We start from the raw sequence: 16,004 nt of genomic DNA on the forward strand, positions 1-16,004 counted from the left end.
TTTGCAGTGGGGAAAGTTTTTATTGATCACTCAACAGGAAAGTCTTGCATACAAAGATCAGGGACATCGCCTGGTCCGGAACCGAGCCATACAAAGATCAGGGACATCGCCTGAGGATTCTGATTTGTGGGCTAACATCGCATAGTTTCATCAGGCAGTCAATGGTTCTTCATTTCCAGTATAATTGTGGTAACACACACCAGTGCAAAATTTTACTAAATCCACGAGTGAGCATGTGACAACAGAACGTTTTCTGCAAGGACCCTGATAAGTGCCACACGTGTGGGCTGAAGTACGTCGGGCCGAACACTCACATATGCATGCAAACAGGGACGAAAACACATGCTGTCAGCGAGAATCTTTTAGGTTTTCAAACTTTTAAATGTTTTATCTCTTAAATCTAGAAGGAAAAAAATATGAAACATATCATGGCAACTTCAGTGTAACATCATGGTAACTTTTGGCAAAGTCGTCGAAACATATCAATATGGGATCTTGTTTTAAAGATCACGTCATACGGATTTAATGGTTAAAACGGATTTTTAATCAGATTTTTTATTTGAGAGATAAAACATTTTTAAATCTGAAAAAACAAAAAGATTTTGCTGAAATCATCTGTTTGATGTGGCAAAATGGATGATAATGAAGGCGTTTGGACCATGTTGCTTCGTGCCACACGTGTGGCACTTATCATTTGGGTTTCTGCAAAGCTAAACAATATCACTGAAACTGCCTAATAATCTACAATTAACCATATTTTCATTGCTGTATGTCAACACCCTCCTACTGTGTCTTGATCAGCTTCTTGATTATGCTTTTAAGAGCTGGAGCGCTTGCACTGCACTTCTGATCGGTGAAGCATGATCTCCCCTCCTCCGCCGCCTTGCAGAGCTGCGGATCCATGGGCACCTTCCCGAGGAAAGGGACCCCCATCTCGTGGCACATCTTCTCGGCGCCACCATTGCTGCTATCGAACACCTCGCTGCATGCAATGAGCGATAGAAGTTCCAGGGCCTTGTCCTTGATGTAGTCCAGTGCCCACTTGGTGGCGTCTGTCTCGCCATTCTCACTTGGCTTCACAAATTTCATATCTGAAAGTGCCTGCCTCAGGCCACTCATGTTCTCCAATCTCCACGACACCAAGGACAGGAACGCTAACCTTTTTGCAGAAGCTTATCTCCTTCCTCACGTCAATTAGAGAAACTTGCTGTGGAGTGGTGACGATGATGGCACCATCAATTCCTGCAATCTGGAGGTACTGCACAATTGAAATATGTTCGTCTGAGGTTCCTGGAGGAGCATCCACCACAAGGTAGTCAATATCTCCCCAATCAACATCCTTCAGGAACTGTTTGATGAGCCCATTCTTGCGAGGACCTCTCCATATGACAGCATCATCTGGGTTTGGCAGCATGAAGCCAATTGACATGACACCAAGGTTGGACTCAACATACACTGGTGAATATCCTGGCCTTCAAGGCCTAACAGTTTTGGGATGCTAGGTCCGCATATGTCTATGTCAAGAAGGCCGACCTGATAGTCCATCTCAGCAAGGGCAAATGAGAGCTGGGCTGAAAAAGTACTCTTCCCTACACCACCCTGGCCAGACAACACCAGTATCTTATGTTTCACAGTATTCATTCGCTCAATGATGGCAAGCAGGTCTGAAAATGAAATGACCCAGCTTAGCATTGTCTCGCCAAGAATAAATATACTAGAGATGAAAGAACAGTAAGATATTATGGATGCAGAAACAATCGCATAAGACATGAATTGCATTTTATATGTATGTATAATCATGCTAAAGGCCAGATATGATATGTCACATGACATAAAACAGTCAAGAGTAATGTGGCTTCTGTGTGCTTGTGGGACCTTAGGTTAAAAGTTCTTATAGCTAGGTCAAAAAATAACAGCTGGCATCACCAGTAATAGAACCGGCACACATACAGAATTAACTGAATTTGCGTACATGTATGAGAATCTAAATGCAGGCATGCGGCAGTACGTTCTTCAAGTACTTTTTCCTGACATAGCACTTCTTCATGTGATCAAATTAAGTTGGGTTGACTAACCGGTACAAGATGTAACAAGAACACCCTCATCCAGTATATAAACAGTACCTGAGAGTCAGTGAACTAACTGTAGATCTTTCAGGTATCTCATACTTTCTAGTGCATATCAGACCGCTATTTATGTACCATCTTAACTTCTTCAACACCATGGAATTCATGGTCAGATATACCAAAATAAATTTGTACACAGAGAAAGCATGCAAATTCGCTCACATGGTGAGTATGTGACAACCAAAGTGTAACATCTTGTGCACACGAGCTCAACAAAATTCACACACAAGTGCAGACCATACGCTCTCTACTAAGCTCGTAGTCAGCTGTAACAACAATAAAAACCTGGCCAACAGCAAGCATCGGGGCAACATGCTAGCAAGCAAGCCACACTGACATCGCGTGGCCAACCGCACAAGGATCAGACTGGGGAAAAGTAAGGTGCAGAGGGGCAGGGTGGTGTTACCTGGGTCGGGGCCCTTGGGCGCGGTGGCGCAGATCTGCTGGTTGGGGCACCCGGCGCAGGACTCCGCCTTCCCGGCCGCCTCCGACTGCGTCCCGGGGCAATCTGCGGCGGCGAAACACAGAAATTCATCAGAAACGAGTCTAAAACCCTCGGGCACAGTAAACCCTCGCAAGCGAATGGCTGGCCTTACGCTCGTTGGCGTTCTCCGGGACGTCGCCGTCGCCGCCGTTCGCCATTGCCTCCGATCGCTTCCCCGCCCCCACCTCTTCGCTCCCGCGGCGGCTGCTCCCTGCTCGTGCGACCGTTGGATAAAATCCACCTGAATCGTATACTTTTTTATGGACGCTTTTGCCCCTGCGCCGAAGGAAGGCTGGTTGTGTTCGACCCAGAGTCCCAGACCGAGACCTTTCGCCCGTCCCGTCCCGAACCCAGACGGAACCAGGTCCATCCCCAAGCGGAGACCTAGCCATGGCAGCTTCTCCGCAGGCGGCCGCCGCCGGCCGTCACGCGCTCAGCCGCGGGGCCGGGCCGCCACGGCCGAGGCTTCGCTCGGCTCTACCGGCGTCGTCGCTCGCCCTCCCGCAACGCGCAGGTGAGTGAGCGACCCACCCCCGCCACTTCTCGCCCCGCTGCTCTATGGTTTCACCTTGAGTGTCAATCGCAACCCTAACGCTCCTCCAGAGCTTCAGAGCATCGTGAACGACGACATGAATGCTTCTCGCTCCCAAATGCGGAAATTATTTGGGAAATGCTCGCGGTAGTCCGGTTTAGTTTCAGGTTATTTTTGGATTATTGTAGCTTACTGATTATATCGTTCCTAATTTGGTCGCAATCGATTCTGTGTGTAATGTCTGTAGATGTTGGAATCTTAATACAAGGCTCGCACAGTATCACCCAACTAGTGGAGCAAGATTGCAGGCTGTCATTTTCAGTTACCTAGAGTTTGCTTTCGTTTTAGTAGCAGCATAAGCTTTGCACCTGTCAGAAATGTTTACTTGCCCCAAGCATGTCTGCTTCCTGGAGCCAGGCAAGGAATAAGCCCTTGGTGGTTGCTTGCGAAATTCCTCAATGCTTTATCCAACAAGTGAGGCAATCTCTTCATATAAGAGAAGCACAACACAAACTCTGTCATGTGTTACACGCACATTCATAGGTTCACCATTCTTGTGGAGCACTTCCTCTGTATGCTTTCTCAGTCTTCCGTACTACTTATCCAAACCGCATCACAATGTTGTCTAACCGTTGAGCAGTTTCTTATTTGTTCAGGTCGCTCCTGCCGATTCCAACGGCATTTTGCTCAACATCACGTGTGCGGTTAACTCCATCTGCATCCTTGCCGTCAAGACGAAACTTTGAAGGCTATATTCCTCGCAGCTGCTCGCGTTCATCGTTGCAGATATACACTACCCGGTCATCACCGTTATCTCTCTCGCCATCTTCAGCCCTCATGGTGTCAGCCCAGCTTCCGCCGGCTGATGTAGAGCAGCGGTCAGAGGAGTGGTTTGCTCTGCGCAAGGATAAGCTCACCACAAGCACCTTCAGCACTGCCTTGGGTTTCTGGGCCGGCAACAGACGGTCGGAGCTTTGGAGTGAGAAGGTCTTTGGACCAACAGATGTCAAGTTGGCGGATGCGGCCATGGCTGCCATGGCCTGGGGAACCAATCATGAAAGTATGGCTGTAGGGCAGTACACGAGCATCACAGGACGGTCAGTGGGTTCCCTTGGCTTTGCAGTGCACACCGAGGCTAAGTTGGGGTGGCTCGGAGCTTCACCTGACGGCGTTCTTGGGTGTGACCCCGATGGTGGGATCCTGGAAGTCAAGTGCCCGTACAACAAGGGTAAGCCCGAGCTTGCTCTGCCATGGCGTATCGTGCCATACTACTACATGCCACAGGTGCAGGGGCTGATGGAGATCATGGGCCGAGACTGGGTCGACCTCTACTGCTGGACCCCCAACGGGAGCAGCCTGTTCCGAGTGCCTCGGGACCGCGCATACTGGGAGCTCATCCACGATGTCCTGCGTGAGTTCTGGTGGGGCAACGTGATGCCCTCCCGGGAGCTGGTGCTGCTTGGGAAGGATGCCGAGGCGAGATCTTTTGAGCCACAGCCCAAGCACCGACTGACAAATCTAGTGATAGTTAAGAGCAGGAAACTAGCTTCTGAAGCCAAGTTGTTATGTAGGGATGTTGGTGGCCATGTAGAATTCTTCCCATGAGTGTAGTTCTGGCGGTGGTTGTACACTGTATTCTGTTTATTCGTTAAATGAAATCATGAATTACTTCCAAACCATTGCATTCGCTGTCACTTGTTTTTGTATGGTTATAAAACTATGTGAGATTCTAGGTGATGTGCCCTAGGATCATTCCACATGTTCTTCAGATTTACTTAAACTAGTGAAACTAGAAAACAGGTAGCAGTGAATCAGGTGGGGGTCATCCAAAGAAATGGGCACATACAATTTGCTTCTTACATATGGAATGTAGCCATCACGCATCTTTTTCTCTCGTGAATGGTTTGATAGCTACCCTGATGATGTAACCTGTGCAGTAACCAGCAATCTTGCCATGTCTTAAATGGAATCCGAGTGTTTGATATCAGAAAAAAAAAATACGTAAATAACAGACACCAAAAGGACCATTTCCGGCCAAAGTGGTCTACAAGAAACAAACAGGTTTCACATATGAAACAAGGGGTTGGAGGGATCACTCAAGGTACCACCAGATTTCAGTCTTCTCAAAGTGGTGAACTCTGCTTCCCTAGAAGCATGGGCTCCCTTGCTTGATCCTTCCGGCCGCTGCTATGGTTGAGTTGGCCAACACGTTCCCTCGCACGCAAGGCAAGAAAAGCAGAGCAACTCGACAGGTGGTGCTTGCGTCCGGGACATGGATTCTTGCCGGATGAGAATGTGGATTGCTACCCTCGAAAGACAGAATCAACCTACTGCTGGCCGCTTCTCAGCTCTAACGAATCCCTGCTTTGCCTTGCCTGTGGGACAAGCAAGCGAGGTAGGCGGAGTCGACATGCTTCCCAGACCGATGGAGCTCGCCTCACATTTGTTGCATGACCTTTTCACAAGCTACGTGACTCCATATGCTCTCGTGGAATATCATGATTGTCTGCAAACCGCTTACATTATTGGGGGCAGAACAAGCAGGGCGAGCTTTGGATGAATTGATCTATTATCGGGCAATCTTGACAAGGACCTCCCTGGATACCCAAAATTTCATATCTGAAGCAAGTTTTCAAGAAACTGCTCAGGTTTTACCAAAAGCTGCCTGCAAGGACGGCCAAGGAGCAGGTTTTATCATATCGGGATATCATCACAGATTCACAGTAAACTCCAACCAAACACAACAGATGAAAAAGGATGCTTATGTAGCAACAAAATTGAAGATAGTGATAGTATAGTTAGAAGTCATTGATTTATTTATTTCTATGAAACAAGTTACCAAGTCATACGACAAGACGTATCCAGGACAAACTATTACAATGTCACGCATATACAGATATAATATACTTGGAAGCCAAGGAATAAGTTCATCTTCAGTCTTCTTCACAGGAAGATGCAGCATCAAGCAACACACCGACACCAACCACACCCTCTACCTATACACTCTTGAACTGCAAACTCCATGAAGAAACATCCCTGGAACAAGATAATAATAAAGGAAATGAGTGTCTCCTCATCACCAAACAACTAAATGTTACCAAAAGTAATGCGCCACCCACCTCGTTGTCGCTGGTGAGGCTGTAATAGTGGGAATCATCCCTTTATTTCTGCTGGAATTAGTAACATCTTTTTTTGTTTTTCTTGCAAGCAAATGTACCATCTGTCAAACGACCACACACCTTCATGAATAGCAAACTATATTTTTTTTTCTTTTTTTTTTCCTTCATCAGTAATGCTAAGAAAGATGGCTGAATGGCTGGACATGGACTGTTGCTCCTCCATGGTCAAGGAGAAGGTATTCTTCCACTGGATAAAATGGAGACCAGATCCTTTTCCACACCGAGAGATGGTGAAGCCGGATCGCCTCGACACTTGTAGCAAAGGTAGACCAGATCAAATTTCTCTTCAAACTTCTCATTTCGTTCTAAGCACCTTCCACACTGCCGGCATCTCTTGATGCAAACCTCACATGCTCGGCATTTGCCAGATCTCTTGTCACTGCACTCCACTTCAGGGCAGTCAAAAACAAGTTTGTAACTTTGACAGATGGGGCACATCTCAATATCAAGAGCATATCCGTCATTGCAATCTAATAAAAAATGATTAGAATGACGGAATCGCGGAGCCCGGTTGTGCAACTCCTGTCTCTTGTCGATGCTCAACAAGGATAATAACTCCTCATAATCCTCTTTTGGTAAATTGAAGTTTTTGTCAATTCTGAGGCTCTTAATACCCGACACTGCTTTCATATTAAATGACTTTAGATTGGCAATAAGGCCATCCAAAGTTAACCGCGGGCAGCGTGCAATACTCAACTGTTGTAACAAGAAGGAGCAGGTTAGAATCAATCACAAAACAAAAATATTTCTGTTGAATTAAAAACGTATGACAAAAAGCATATGCAGCATAACAAGAGTCCCCCCTAAAATTGATAGGACAAGTTTTTCATCATGCTGTTTCAACTTTAAACTATTGTGAGAAAGTAAAAAACATATACTGATTTTTTAACTAGTTTGCCCTCTAGACAACGATCTAGCAGATTTACAGATAAGTGAATAGCATTAGCTAAAAAAATGAAACCTAACTTCGCTTTGTTGGTGCTATATGTAAACTACTAGAGAAATCGTATTAAAAAAGCCATAGTGAATATTCATCACAGAAAATAACTAGAGAAATCATATTTAAAAACCTTGGTGAATATTCATCGCAGAAAATACTACCCAGATAGCTAGAGCAAGAAAAACATGGTATGCTCCATATAACATCTACATTCGACTACCCAAAGTATCCTAAGGTACTGGCCCTAGCTCCATCGGAGGGAGTTGTGTCCGTACACCACCACCACCTAAGTCAGTCATATTTAGCTCGAATTTGTGTGCATATTCTATTTTTTTTCTATCAGAGTATGCTAAGATAGGAAATACATTGGTTCAATTATGAACATATACAGATTAATTTGTTGCCAAATATGATCCCAGGCCTTCCAAGGAACTGAATTATTCTTAGAAATACTTGCAAAAAGTATTGTGACCATACTAACCTTTGTTAACGTCGGATTGCTTTGGAGAACAGCATTCAAACCATTGTCGGTGATATTTATGCAGTCATTTATATTTAGACACTGCAAATCACCTGGAATCTTCTGTGTCAGAAATAGAAGATCAGGATCAGAGATCTTCCCGCTCAATACCGGTTCAATGTGGATACACTTCCACGATAACTCGCTGCGGATCCACGAATGCAAAGACTTGCACACCATCTCTGTAGCTAGGATGTCACGAAGCCCAAGATAGGCAAGAGCGTACATCATCCCGTCATGTGGTGCACTTCCCACAGCATCAACTCCATCACAGCACACCAATGCAGCACTGCCAGAAGGAGATGGATCCTCTACGGGTACAATTGGCCGTGAGCATGACGCCCCTACGGCATCAACTCCATCACGGCACACCAATGCAGCACTGCAAGAAGTAGATGGATCCTCTCCAGGTACAATTGGCCGTGAGCAGGACGCTCCCACGGCATCAACTCCTTCACAGCACAACAATGCAGCACTGCCAGAAGTAGATGGATCCTCTCCAGGTACAATTGGGCGTGAGCAGGACGCTCCCATGGCATCAACTCCATCACGGCACAACAATGCAGCACTGCCAGAAGTAGATGGATCCTCTCCAGGTACAATTGAGCGTGAGCAGGACACAAGGGGAGGCAACCCTTGACAGCAGTTGGCGCCTCCGGCCTCATAAAGGCCTCCAAACACAAAGGGCCCCTCAAAAGCACGCCCGAAGCCACCCGGGAGGTAAGATGATGGCCCCCGGGAGACGGCAATAGCATGATTCAGGTAAAAACTCAAGTCGGCCGTGCCACCGTCACTGCTTCCAAAACGCCCTGCACCAGACATGACCGTGAGGTCGAGGCAACTGGCGATGGCTGCAGTGATGGTGTTCCCCAAGTTCATCCCGAAGGGATCCGCAGGCAATAGATCCGCAGGGTCGGGCTCGAAATCATCCCAGCGCCTGGAGTTGACCCCTGGGGACGAGAGGGGTGAGGCCTCCTCCGACCAGCATCCACACCCCCTCATCAGGGCAGAGCACTCGTCGCTCACCAAGAATGAGCACGACGGATAATTCAGCGCCATAATAACCTCCAAATTCCCCTGCGCTCCAATCCTCCTCCTCCTGCTCCTCCAACTCCTCCTCCTCACCCCCTCTTTTTTTTGGTGTTTTTTTCTATGGAGTATGCACATGCACAAAGAGAACTATAGAAGACGCAACCCTAGATCTCCCTCCCCCCAGCAAGAGAACCCTCTATTCCTGATCCGGGCCAGTCAAAAAATATCCCTAGGACCAAAAACTTCACGGAGCAATCTCGATCGCGGATCCCAAATCAATCCAATAGCGGCAGAGAAACCAGGGCAGGGGGCGCTCAATAAAAAGACGACAATCTCTACCTTCCGCCCGAATCAGAATCAGAATCAGACCCCGAGCCGGAGCAGCGGCGGCGGCGGCCCCATCAAAGGAAACGCAATCCGGGGAGAATCCGGGCCCGAATCAGAGCAATAAACACGGGACCGGAATCCCCACCCACCGGCGCCGGCGGGAGCCGACGGGGCGGGGGCTCTCGGGAGGGGATTGGCGACTCTGCGGCGGACGCGGGGGGCGGACGCCTGCGAATGCGGCGGCGGTGGGGTGGGGTGGGGGTGGGCGGATGACTCGACTGGGATTGTTGGTGCGGCGATGCGGGGGAGGCTGGTGGAGGACGGGTGGTGGTGGTGAAACCTTGATGGGAGGTAGGGGGGTGAGGGTGGGGGTTCCGCGAAAATCTCCAAGCCTCCTTCTCCCGCTTGGCCTTCCGCGCGGCGCGAGGGAGGGGGAGGGAACGGGAGGAGGAGAGGGGTTGGAGAGGAGGGAGGGAGGGCGCGCGCGTGGTGGCCTGCCTGCCTGCCTGCCTGGGGGTGGGGGCGGCCGGGCCGATCCCCTTTTCTACTTCCGGGGCGGGCGGCTCCCCGCTCTCCCTCTTGTTTGTTGCGTTCCGGTGGGGGTTTTCCTTCGGGTGTGCGCTGCGCGGGCGGGCGGGGGATCTCTTTTTCCGGAGAATATTTTCTTCCCGGGCTTTCCCGTGCGCTGCTGTGACCGCAGCGGCCGTGCGAATTTCGCGCCGGTTGGACTGTTGGGAGGGATGCGCGCGCGTGACCGTGTCCGTGCGGCTGTGGGTTGGATGGATGCCTCGTCGGTTTGGGGAAGGAATTTATCGGCTCCTTTACTGCGGCCGATCTGGAACTTTCAAATTGATCGATTTCCTTCTTGAATTGGATTGGGGCTGGATTTGTTTAGGTCGTACTCTTGCATGACGGAGCAGTAGTAGTATACTAGGAGTACAAGGTAATCCAGAGGGTGTGAAACGGAACGCTTTGTATCTTAGACAAATTTTTGGTCGTGCCCAAAAGTGTGTAACTCAGTAGTTTTTCTTTTCTTTTCTTTTCTGAACAATTACGGGAGGGAAGAGAATCACATGACTCAAAAGGAGTTTCACGCACAATTTTTTTTTTGTTTGAGGGACGGACAAGTTTTGTTACGTGAGCATAGTTTTTCTGCTCTTGCTAGTTTTCCACACACGAACTTGAAAGATGATGTGCTTGTTTTGCCATAACCCATGTTTTCTTGGCACTCAATTTTGCTAATATTTATCCCTCGGTTTTTCTTTCGGATATTCGGGAAATGTTGAACTTATATCATCTGGTCAAGAAACAAAGTAACAAGCAATGGTAAGTCGGTACGAGCATTACAACTATAGATGTAAGGTGAAAGCAACGCTATTAAGATTGTAATTCCTAGTGAAAAAATAGATCCACTAGCAAATGCCCCTGTTGTGACGCCCCCGATTCAATCGTACACTAATCATACACGCAAACGTGTACGATTAAGATCAGGGACTCACGGGAAGATATCACAACACAACTCTACAAATAAAATAAGTCATACAAGCATCATAATACAAGCCAGGGGCCTCGAGGGCTCGAATACAAGTGCTCGATTATAGACGAGTCAGCGGAAGCAACAATATCTGAGTACAGACATAAGTTAAACAAGTTGCCATAAGATGGCTAGCACAAACTGGGATACAGATCGAAAGAGGCGCAAGCCTCCTGCCTGGGATCCTCCTAAGCTACTCCTGGTCGTCGTCAGCGGCCTGAACGTAGTAGTAGACACCTCCAGAGTAGTAGGAATCGTCGTCGACGGTGGCGTCTGGCTCCTGGGCTCCAGCATCTGGTTGCGACAACCAGAAAGGAAGGAAGGGGGAAAAGAGGGGGAAATGCAACCGTGAGTACTCATCCAAAGTACTCGCAAGCAAGGAGCTACACTACATATGCATGGGTATATGTGTAAAGGGCCATATCAGTGGACTGAACTGCAGAATGCCAGAAAAAGAGGGGGATATCTAATCCGTTCGAAGACTACGCTTCTGGCAGCCTCCATCTTGCAGCATATAGAAGATAGTAGACTGAAGACCTCCAAGTAGCATCTCATAGCATAATCCTACCCGGCGATCCTCTCCTCGTCGCCCTGTTAGAGAGCGATCACCGGGTTGTATCTGGCACTTGGAAGGGTGTGTTTTATTAAGTATCTGGTTCTAGTTGTCATAAGGTCAAGGTACAACTCCAAGTCGTCCTGTTACCGAAGATCGCGGCTATTCGAATAGATTAAACTTCCCTGCAGGGGTGCACCACGTAACCCAACACGCTTGATCCCATTCGGCCGCACACACTTTCCTGGGTCATGCCCGGCCTCGGAAGATCAACACGTCGCAGCCCTACCTAAGCACAACAGAGCGGTCAGCACGCCGGTCTAATCCTAAGCGCACAGGGGTCTGGGCCCATCGCCCATAGCACACCTGCACGTTGCGTACGCGGCCGCGAGCAGACCTAGCAACCCACACGATCACGGCGGTTACGTCATCGGTCCAACACGGCCCGCGCCACTCAGTCGCTGACGTCAAGAAGGCTTCGGCTGATACCACGACGCCGGGATACCCATAACTACTCCCACGTAGATGGTTAATGCGTATAGACCAAATGGCCAAACTCAGATCAAATACAAAGAACTCGTAAGCGTGTTATTCTGAAATAACCGCGGACGCCGACCAGGGCCAGGCCCACCTCTCTCCTAGGTGGTCTCAACCTGCCCTGTCGCTCCGCCACAAAGCTCCACTCGCGGGTACTCCTACGAGCTGACCCGACTTTAGTCACCACATGTGTCATGTATTAAAGTATAGTAGATACCCGTGATCACCTCCCGAAGTGATCACGGCCCAGTAGTATAGCATAGCAGACGGACAAGAAAGTAGGGCCACTGATGAAAAACTAGCATCCTATACTAGGCAAGTAGGATTGCAGGTAAAGGTAACACAGTAGGAGCAAAGACAGGCTATGCATCAGAATAGGATTAACGGAAAGCAGTAACATTGCTACACTACTCTAATGCAAGCAGTATAGAGAAGAGTAGGCGATATCTCGTGATCAAGGGGTGGGCTTGCCTGGTTGCTCTGGCAAGGAGGGGTCGTCAACGCCGTAGTCGTACTGGGTAGCAGCGGCGTCGGTCTCGGTGTCTAGCGAGAGAAGAGGGGGAAGAAACAATAAATATAATGCAAACATATGCATGACGATGCATGTCAAAGCAACGCGGTGTTAGGTGAGCCCCAACGCGGTAAGGGGTGATATCGACGAAGGGGGGGAAACATCCGGGAAAGTATCCCCGGTGTTTCGCGTTTTCGGGCAGAGTTGCCGAAGGGGGAAAGTTGCGAGTGCAATAGGTTAGGGAGGTGTGGCGGACGAACGGGATGCGTATCCGGAATCATCTCGTCGTTCTGAACAACTTTCATGTTGAAAATATTTTAATCCGAGTTACGGTTTATTTTATATTAATTTTAAAAGAATTTATTAATTTAATTAATTAATTAATTAATTAATTATTTTTATTATTAAACGTTCTAGGGGCGGGCCGGCGGCAGTGGCACGGTAGTACCGCCTGTCAAGCGGTAGTACCGCGCGTGCGGGCGGTAGTACCGCGCGGGCGTCGGGCGGCAGAGTGAGCAGTGGCGGGGAGCGCGTTGGGGAGGCGCGGGCGCGCGCGTCGCCGCGAGTAGGCAGCAGCAAGCATGCCGGCAGGGGCGCGGCCGGGAGCAGCGGCGGCCGTGGCGGAGGCAGTGCAGAAACGGGGCGCGACGAGCGCGGGGAGGCCGCGAGCGAGCACGGCCTCGGGCGCGCAGTGACAGGGGAAGAGGGGAGAGGAGGAGGGCGCTCACGGCGGGGCCGTAGGGTAAATGGCAGCGGGCTCGACGGAGGTCGGGGACGGCGGCGGAGAGGAGCAGTCCGGCGACGATCCGGTGAGGGCGGTCCGGCGACGGAGAGGACGAGGCGGACGACCGCGACGGGGACGAGGACGAAGGGGCGAGCTCCGGCGAGGCAGTCCCAGCGGCGGGGACGGGCGCCGGCGTCGGGGGCTTCGGCCCGATCTAGTTCCGGATCGGGGGGATGGGGAGCGAGAGGGAGAGTGAGGGGATAGGGCTAGGGTTTGCTCGCGTGGGGAGTAGTAGCGGGCGCGGCTGGGCCGGCCTGGCGGCCTGGTGGCCTGCGGGGCCGAGGCCCGGGGGGGTCTCGTTTCTCTTTTCTTTTGCTTTTGCTTTTCTGTTTTGTTTTGTTTTCTTTTATTTCTTTTCTGTTATATTTAATTTAGGGCATTTATGTAATTTATAAAATTGTGTCATCTACACCATAATTACCATGGCAATATTTGGCACCCACCGAACATTTTTGTTTTGATGTTTGAAAACTTTTATCGTTTGATTTAATTTTAAATTTGAATTTGACTCCGTTTCGAAATGCTGCGAGGTTAGCAACAGTAACTGAGGTGACGTGGCATGATTAGCGTGAGATTACTGTAGCATGATTACCCGGGCGTTACAAATCTCCTCCACTACAAGAAATCTCGTCCCGAGATTTTAGGAGGTAGAAGGAAACAGTGCGGGGTATTCATCACGCAGGCGATCCTCGCGTTCCCAAGTGGCTTCGTCTTCAGAGTGATTCGGCCACTGAACTTTGAGGAACTTGATAGCCTTCTGACGTGTGCGGCGTTCAGCTTGGTTGAGAATGCAGACCGGATGCTCTTTATAGGAGAGGTCCTGCTGCAATTCGAGCACTTCATGATCCACTGCTCGGATTGGGTCCTTGAAGCAACGGCGGAGTTGTGACACGTGGAACACATCGTGAACCTGAGAAAGGTTCGACGGAAGCTCCAGTTGATATGCCACTTCTCCGCGCCTTTCGAGAATAGTGAATGGGCCAATATAGCGAGGAGCTAGCTTGCCCTTGATCCCGAAGCGGTGAGCACCCTTCATTGGTGTAACTCGAAGATAGGCCTTTTCGCCAGGTTGATAGACCATGTCTTTATGATGACGGTCATATTGACTCTTCTGACGCGACTGAGCAGTTTTGAGATGCTCGCGAATAATGCGGACTTGTTCTTCGGCATGTTGTATAATATCCGGACCAAAGAGTAGACGTTCCCCAGTTTCTGACCAGTTCAGAGGGGTTCGGCACTTTCGTCCATATAACACTTCGAAGGGGGCCATCTTCAGACTAGCTTGATAGCTATTATTATAGGAGAACTCAGCATACGGGAGAGATTCCTCCCATTTCTTGCCAAAAGAAATAACACAAGCTCGAAGCATGTCTTCGAGAACTTGGTTGACACGTTCAACTTGCCCTTGCGACTGGGGATGAAATGCAGTACTGAATGACAGATGAGTTCCCATAGCTTCTTGGAAACTTGCCCAGAATCTTGAAGTGAATAAGCTGCCACGGTCTGAACTGATAACCAGTGGAATACCATGGAGTGAAACAATTCTGGACATATAGAGGGTTGCAAGTTGACTAGCAGTGATTGTTTCTTTGACCGCCAGAAAATGTGCAACCTTAGAAAGCCGGTCAATGACGACAAGAATAGCATCATTACCTTTCTGCGATTTGGGAAATCCAGTGACGAAGTCCATTTCAACATGGTCCCATTTCCATTCAGGAATAGAGATAGGCTGCAGAGTTCCAGCAGGCCGTTGATGTTCGGCTTTGATACGACGGCGAACGTCACACTCAGCAACATAACGAGCAATGTCTTGCTTCATGTTAGACCACCAGAATCTCTCACGAATGTCTTGGTACATCTTGGTGCTACCGGGATGAATAGACAGAGGCGTATCATGAGCTTCTTTCATAACCTCCTGAGTCATATCTAGGTTTTTCTCCTTACACGACACCACTAGGCGGCCCTTGAAGTACAAAGTGCCATCATCAGCGACAGTGAAGAATGAGGGCTTTCCTTCAGCGAGGTAGTGCTTAATCTTAAGGGATTGAGAGTCATACTTCTGTAGCCTTTTGATGCTGTCCACGAGATCTGTTTTAGCAACCAGGGTATTGAGAGAACCCTGGGTAACAACGTGAAGGTTCATCTTACGGCTCTCAGGAGGAGGGGGAACGAGTGCACCAGGAGGAACAATATGGAGGTTCAGCTTCCTGAATTCTTCAATAAGCGAAGGTTGAACCTTGTGAACCTGGAGGTGGTTGCAATAAGACTTGCGGCTCAAGGCATCAGCCATTACATTAGCCTTGCCTGGTGTATAGGAAATACCCATGTCAAAGTCTGCAACAATCTCCATCCATCTCTGCTGACGGAGGTTCAGGTCTGGCTGAGTAAACAGATACTTCAGACTTTGGTGATCGGTGAAGATCTCACAACGATTACTGAGAAGGTAATGTCGCCACTGCTTTAGTGCATGAATGACAGCAACAAGCTCGAGATCGTGAACTGGGTAGTTCTCTTCGTGAGGGCGCAGTTGGCGAGAGGCATAAGCAATTACTTTGCGGTCTTGCATTAGGACATAGCCTAATCCTTGACGGGAAGCGTCGCAGTAAATGACGAAGTCCTTCTTAGTATCTGGTGGAGCTAGCACTGGGGCAGAAGTCAACTTGTCCTTGAGTGCCTGGAAACTTTCCTGACATTTGTCTGTCCATTGGAACTTGACACCCTTATGCAACAGGTTAGTCAGAGGCCTGGCGATCTTAGAGAAGTTCTCGACAAATCGACGGCAATAGCTGGCGAGACCGAGAAAACTTCTGACTTGCTTAACGTTCTTCGGAGGAGTCCAATCGAGAATAGCCTGAACTCGCTTGGGGTTGACGGCAATACCATCCTTAGAGATGACATGCCCCAGATAAGTTACTTCGGGAAGCCAGAATTCACACTTGGAGAAC

At 49.1% G+C, this 16,004-nt stretch overlaps 2 protein-coding genes and 1 pseudogene across 3 annotated transcripts; 1 reads left to right on the plus strand and 2 right to left on the minus strand.

Annotated features, from left to right (window-relative positions):
* Nucleotides 1-640: 640 nt before the first annotated feature.
* LOC109743679 (cytosolic Fe-S cluster assembly factor NBP35-like) lies at nucleotides 641-2,892 on the minus strand (annotated as a pseudogene).
* On the plus strand, nucleotides 2,871-4,818 carry LOC109743683 (uncharacterized). 2 transcript variants are annotated; one of them, XM_073508757.1, is made up of 2 exons: nucleotides 2,871-3,124; nucleotides 3,799-4,818. In XM_073508757.1, exons 1-2 carry the CDS (start codon nucleotides 2,871-2,873, stop codon nucleotides 4,745-4,747), a joined length of 1,203 nt encoding a protein of 400 aa, XP_073364858.1. In that variant the 3' UTR covers nucleotides 4,748-4,818. The 2 variants fall into 2 exon arrangements, with proteins under 2 accessions (XP_073364858.1, XP_020158360.1); XM_020302771.4 differs by having other exon boundaries at nucleotides 2,900-3,124; nucleotides 3,783-4,818.
* Nucleotides 4,819-5,935: 1,117 nt separating this feature from the next.
* On the minus strand, nucleotides 5,936-9,904 carry LOC109743678 (uncharacterized). The gene is made up of 3 exons (XM_020302768.4): nucleotides 7,743-9,904; nucleotides 6,262-7,017; nucleotides 5,936-6,178 (listed from the first exon to the last, which is right to left on the minus strand). The coding sequence occupies exons 1-2, from the start codon at nucleotides 8,946-8,948 to the stop codon at nucleotides 6,487-6,489; spliced, it is 1,737 nt and encodes a 578-aa protein (XP_020158357.1). The 5' UTR covers nucleotides 8,949-9,904; the 3' UTR covers nucleotides 5,936-6,178; nucleotides 6,262-6,486.
* Nucleotides 9,905-16,004: the final 6,100 nt, after the last annotated feature.

The sequence above is a fragment of the Aegilops tauschii genome, chromosome 2 (genome assembly GCF_002575655.3).
Source record: "Aegilops tauschii subsp. strangulata cultivar AL8/78 chromosome 2, Aet v6.0, whole genome shotgun sequence".
Lineage (NCBI taxonomy): Eukaryota > Viridiplantae > Streptophyta > Magnoliopsida > Poales > Poaceae > Aegilops > Aegilops tauschii.

What these genes read in the sequence shown, in the direction of transcription:
- LOC109743683 (XM_073508757.1), top strand. Translation starts at nt 2,871, where the DNA reads ATGGACGCTTTTGCCCCTGCGCCGAAGGAAGGCTGGTTGTGTTCGACC. An exon ending in CGCCCTCCCGCAACGCGCAG is followed by an intron (nt 3,125 to 3,798) that starts GTGAGTGAGCGA and finishes TTATTTGTTCAG; the next exon opens with GTCGCTCCTGCCGATTCCAA.
- LOC109743678 (XM_020302768.4), bottom strand. Translation starts at nt 8,948, where the DNA reads ATGTGCATACTCCATAGAAAAAAACACCAAAAAAAAGAGGGGGTGAGG. An exon ending in GCAATCCGACGTTAACAAAG is followed by an intron (nt 7,018 to 7,742) that starts GTTAGTATGGTC and finishes TTGTTACAACAG; the next exon opens with TTGAGTATTGCACGCTGCCC.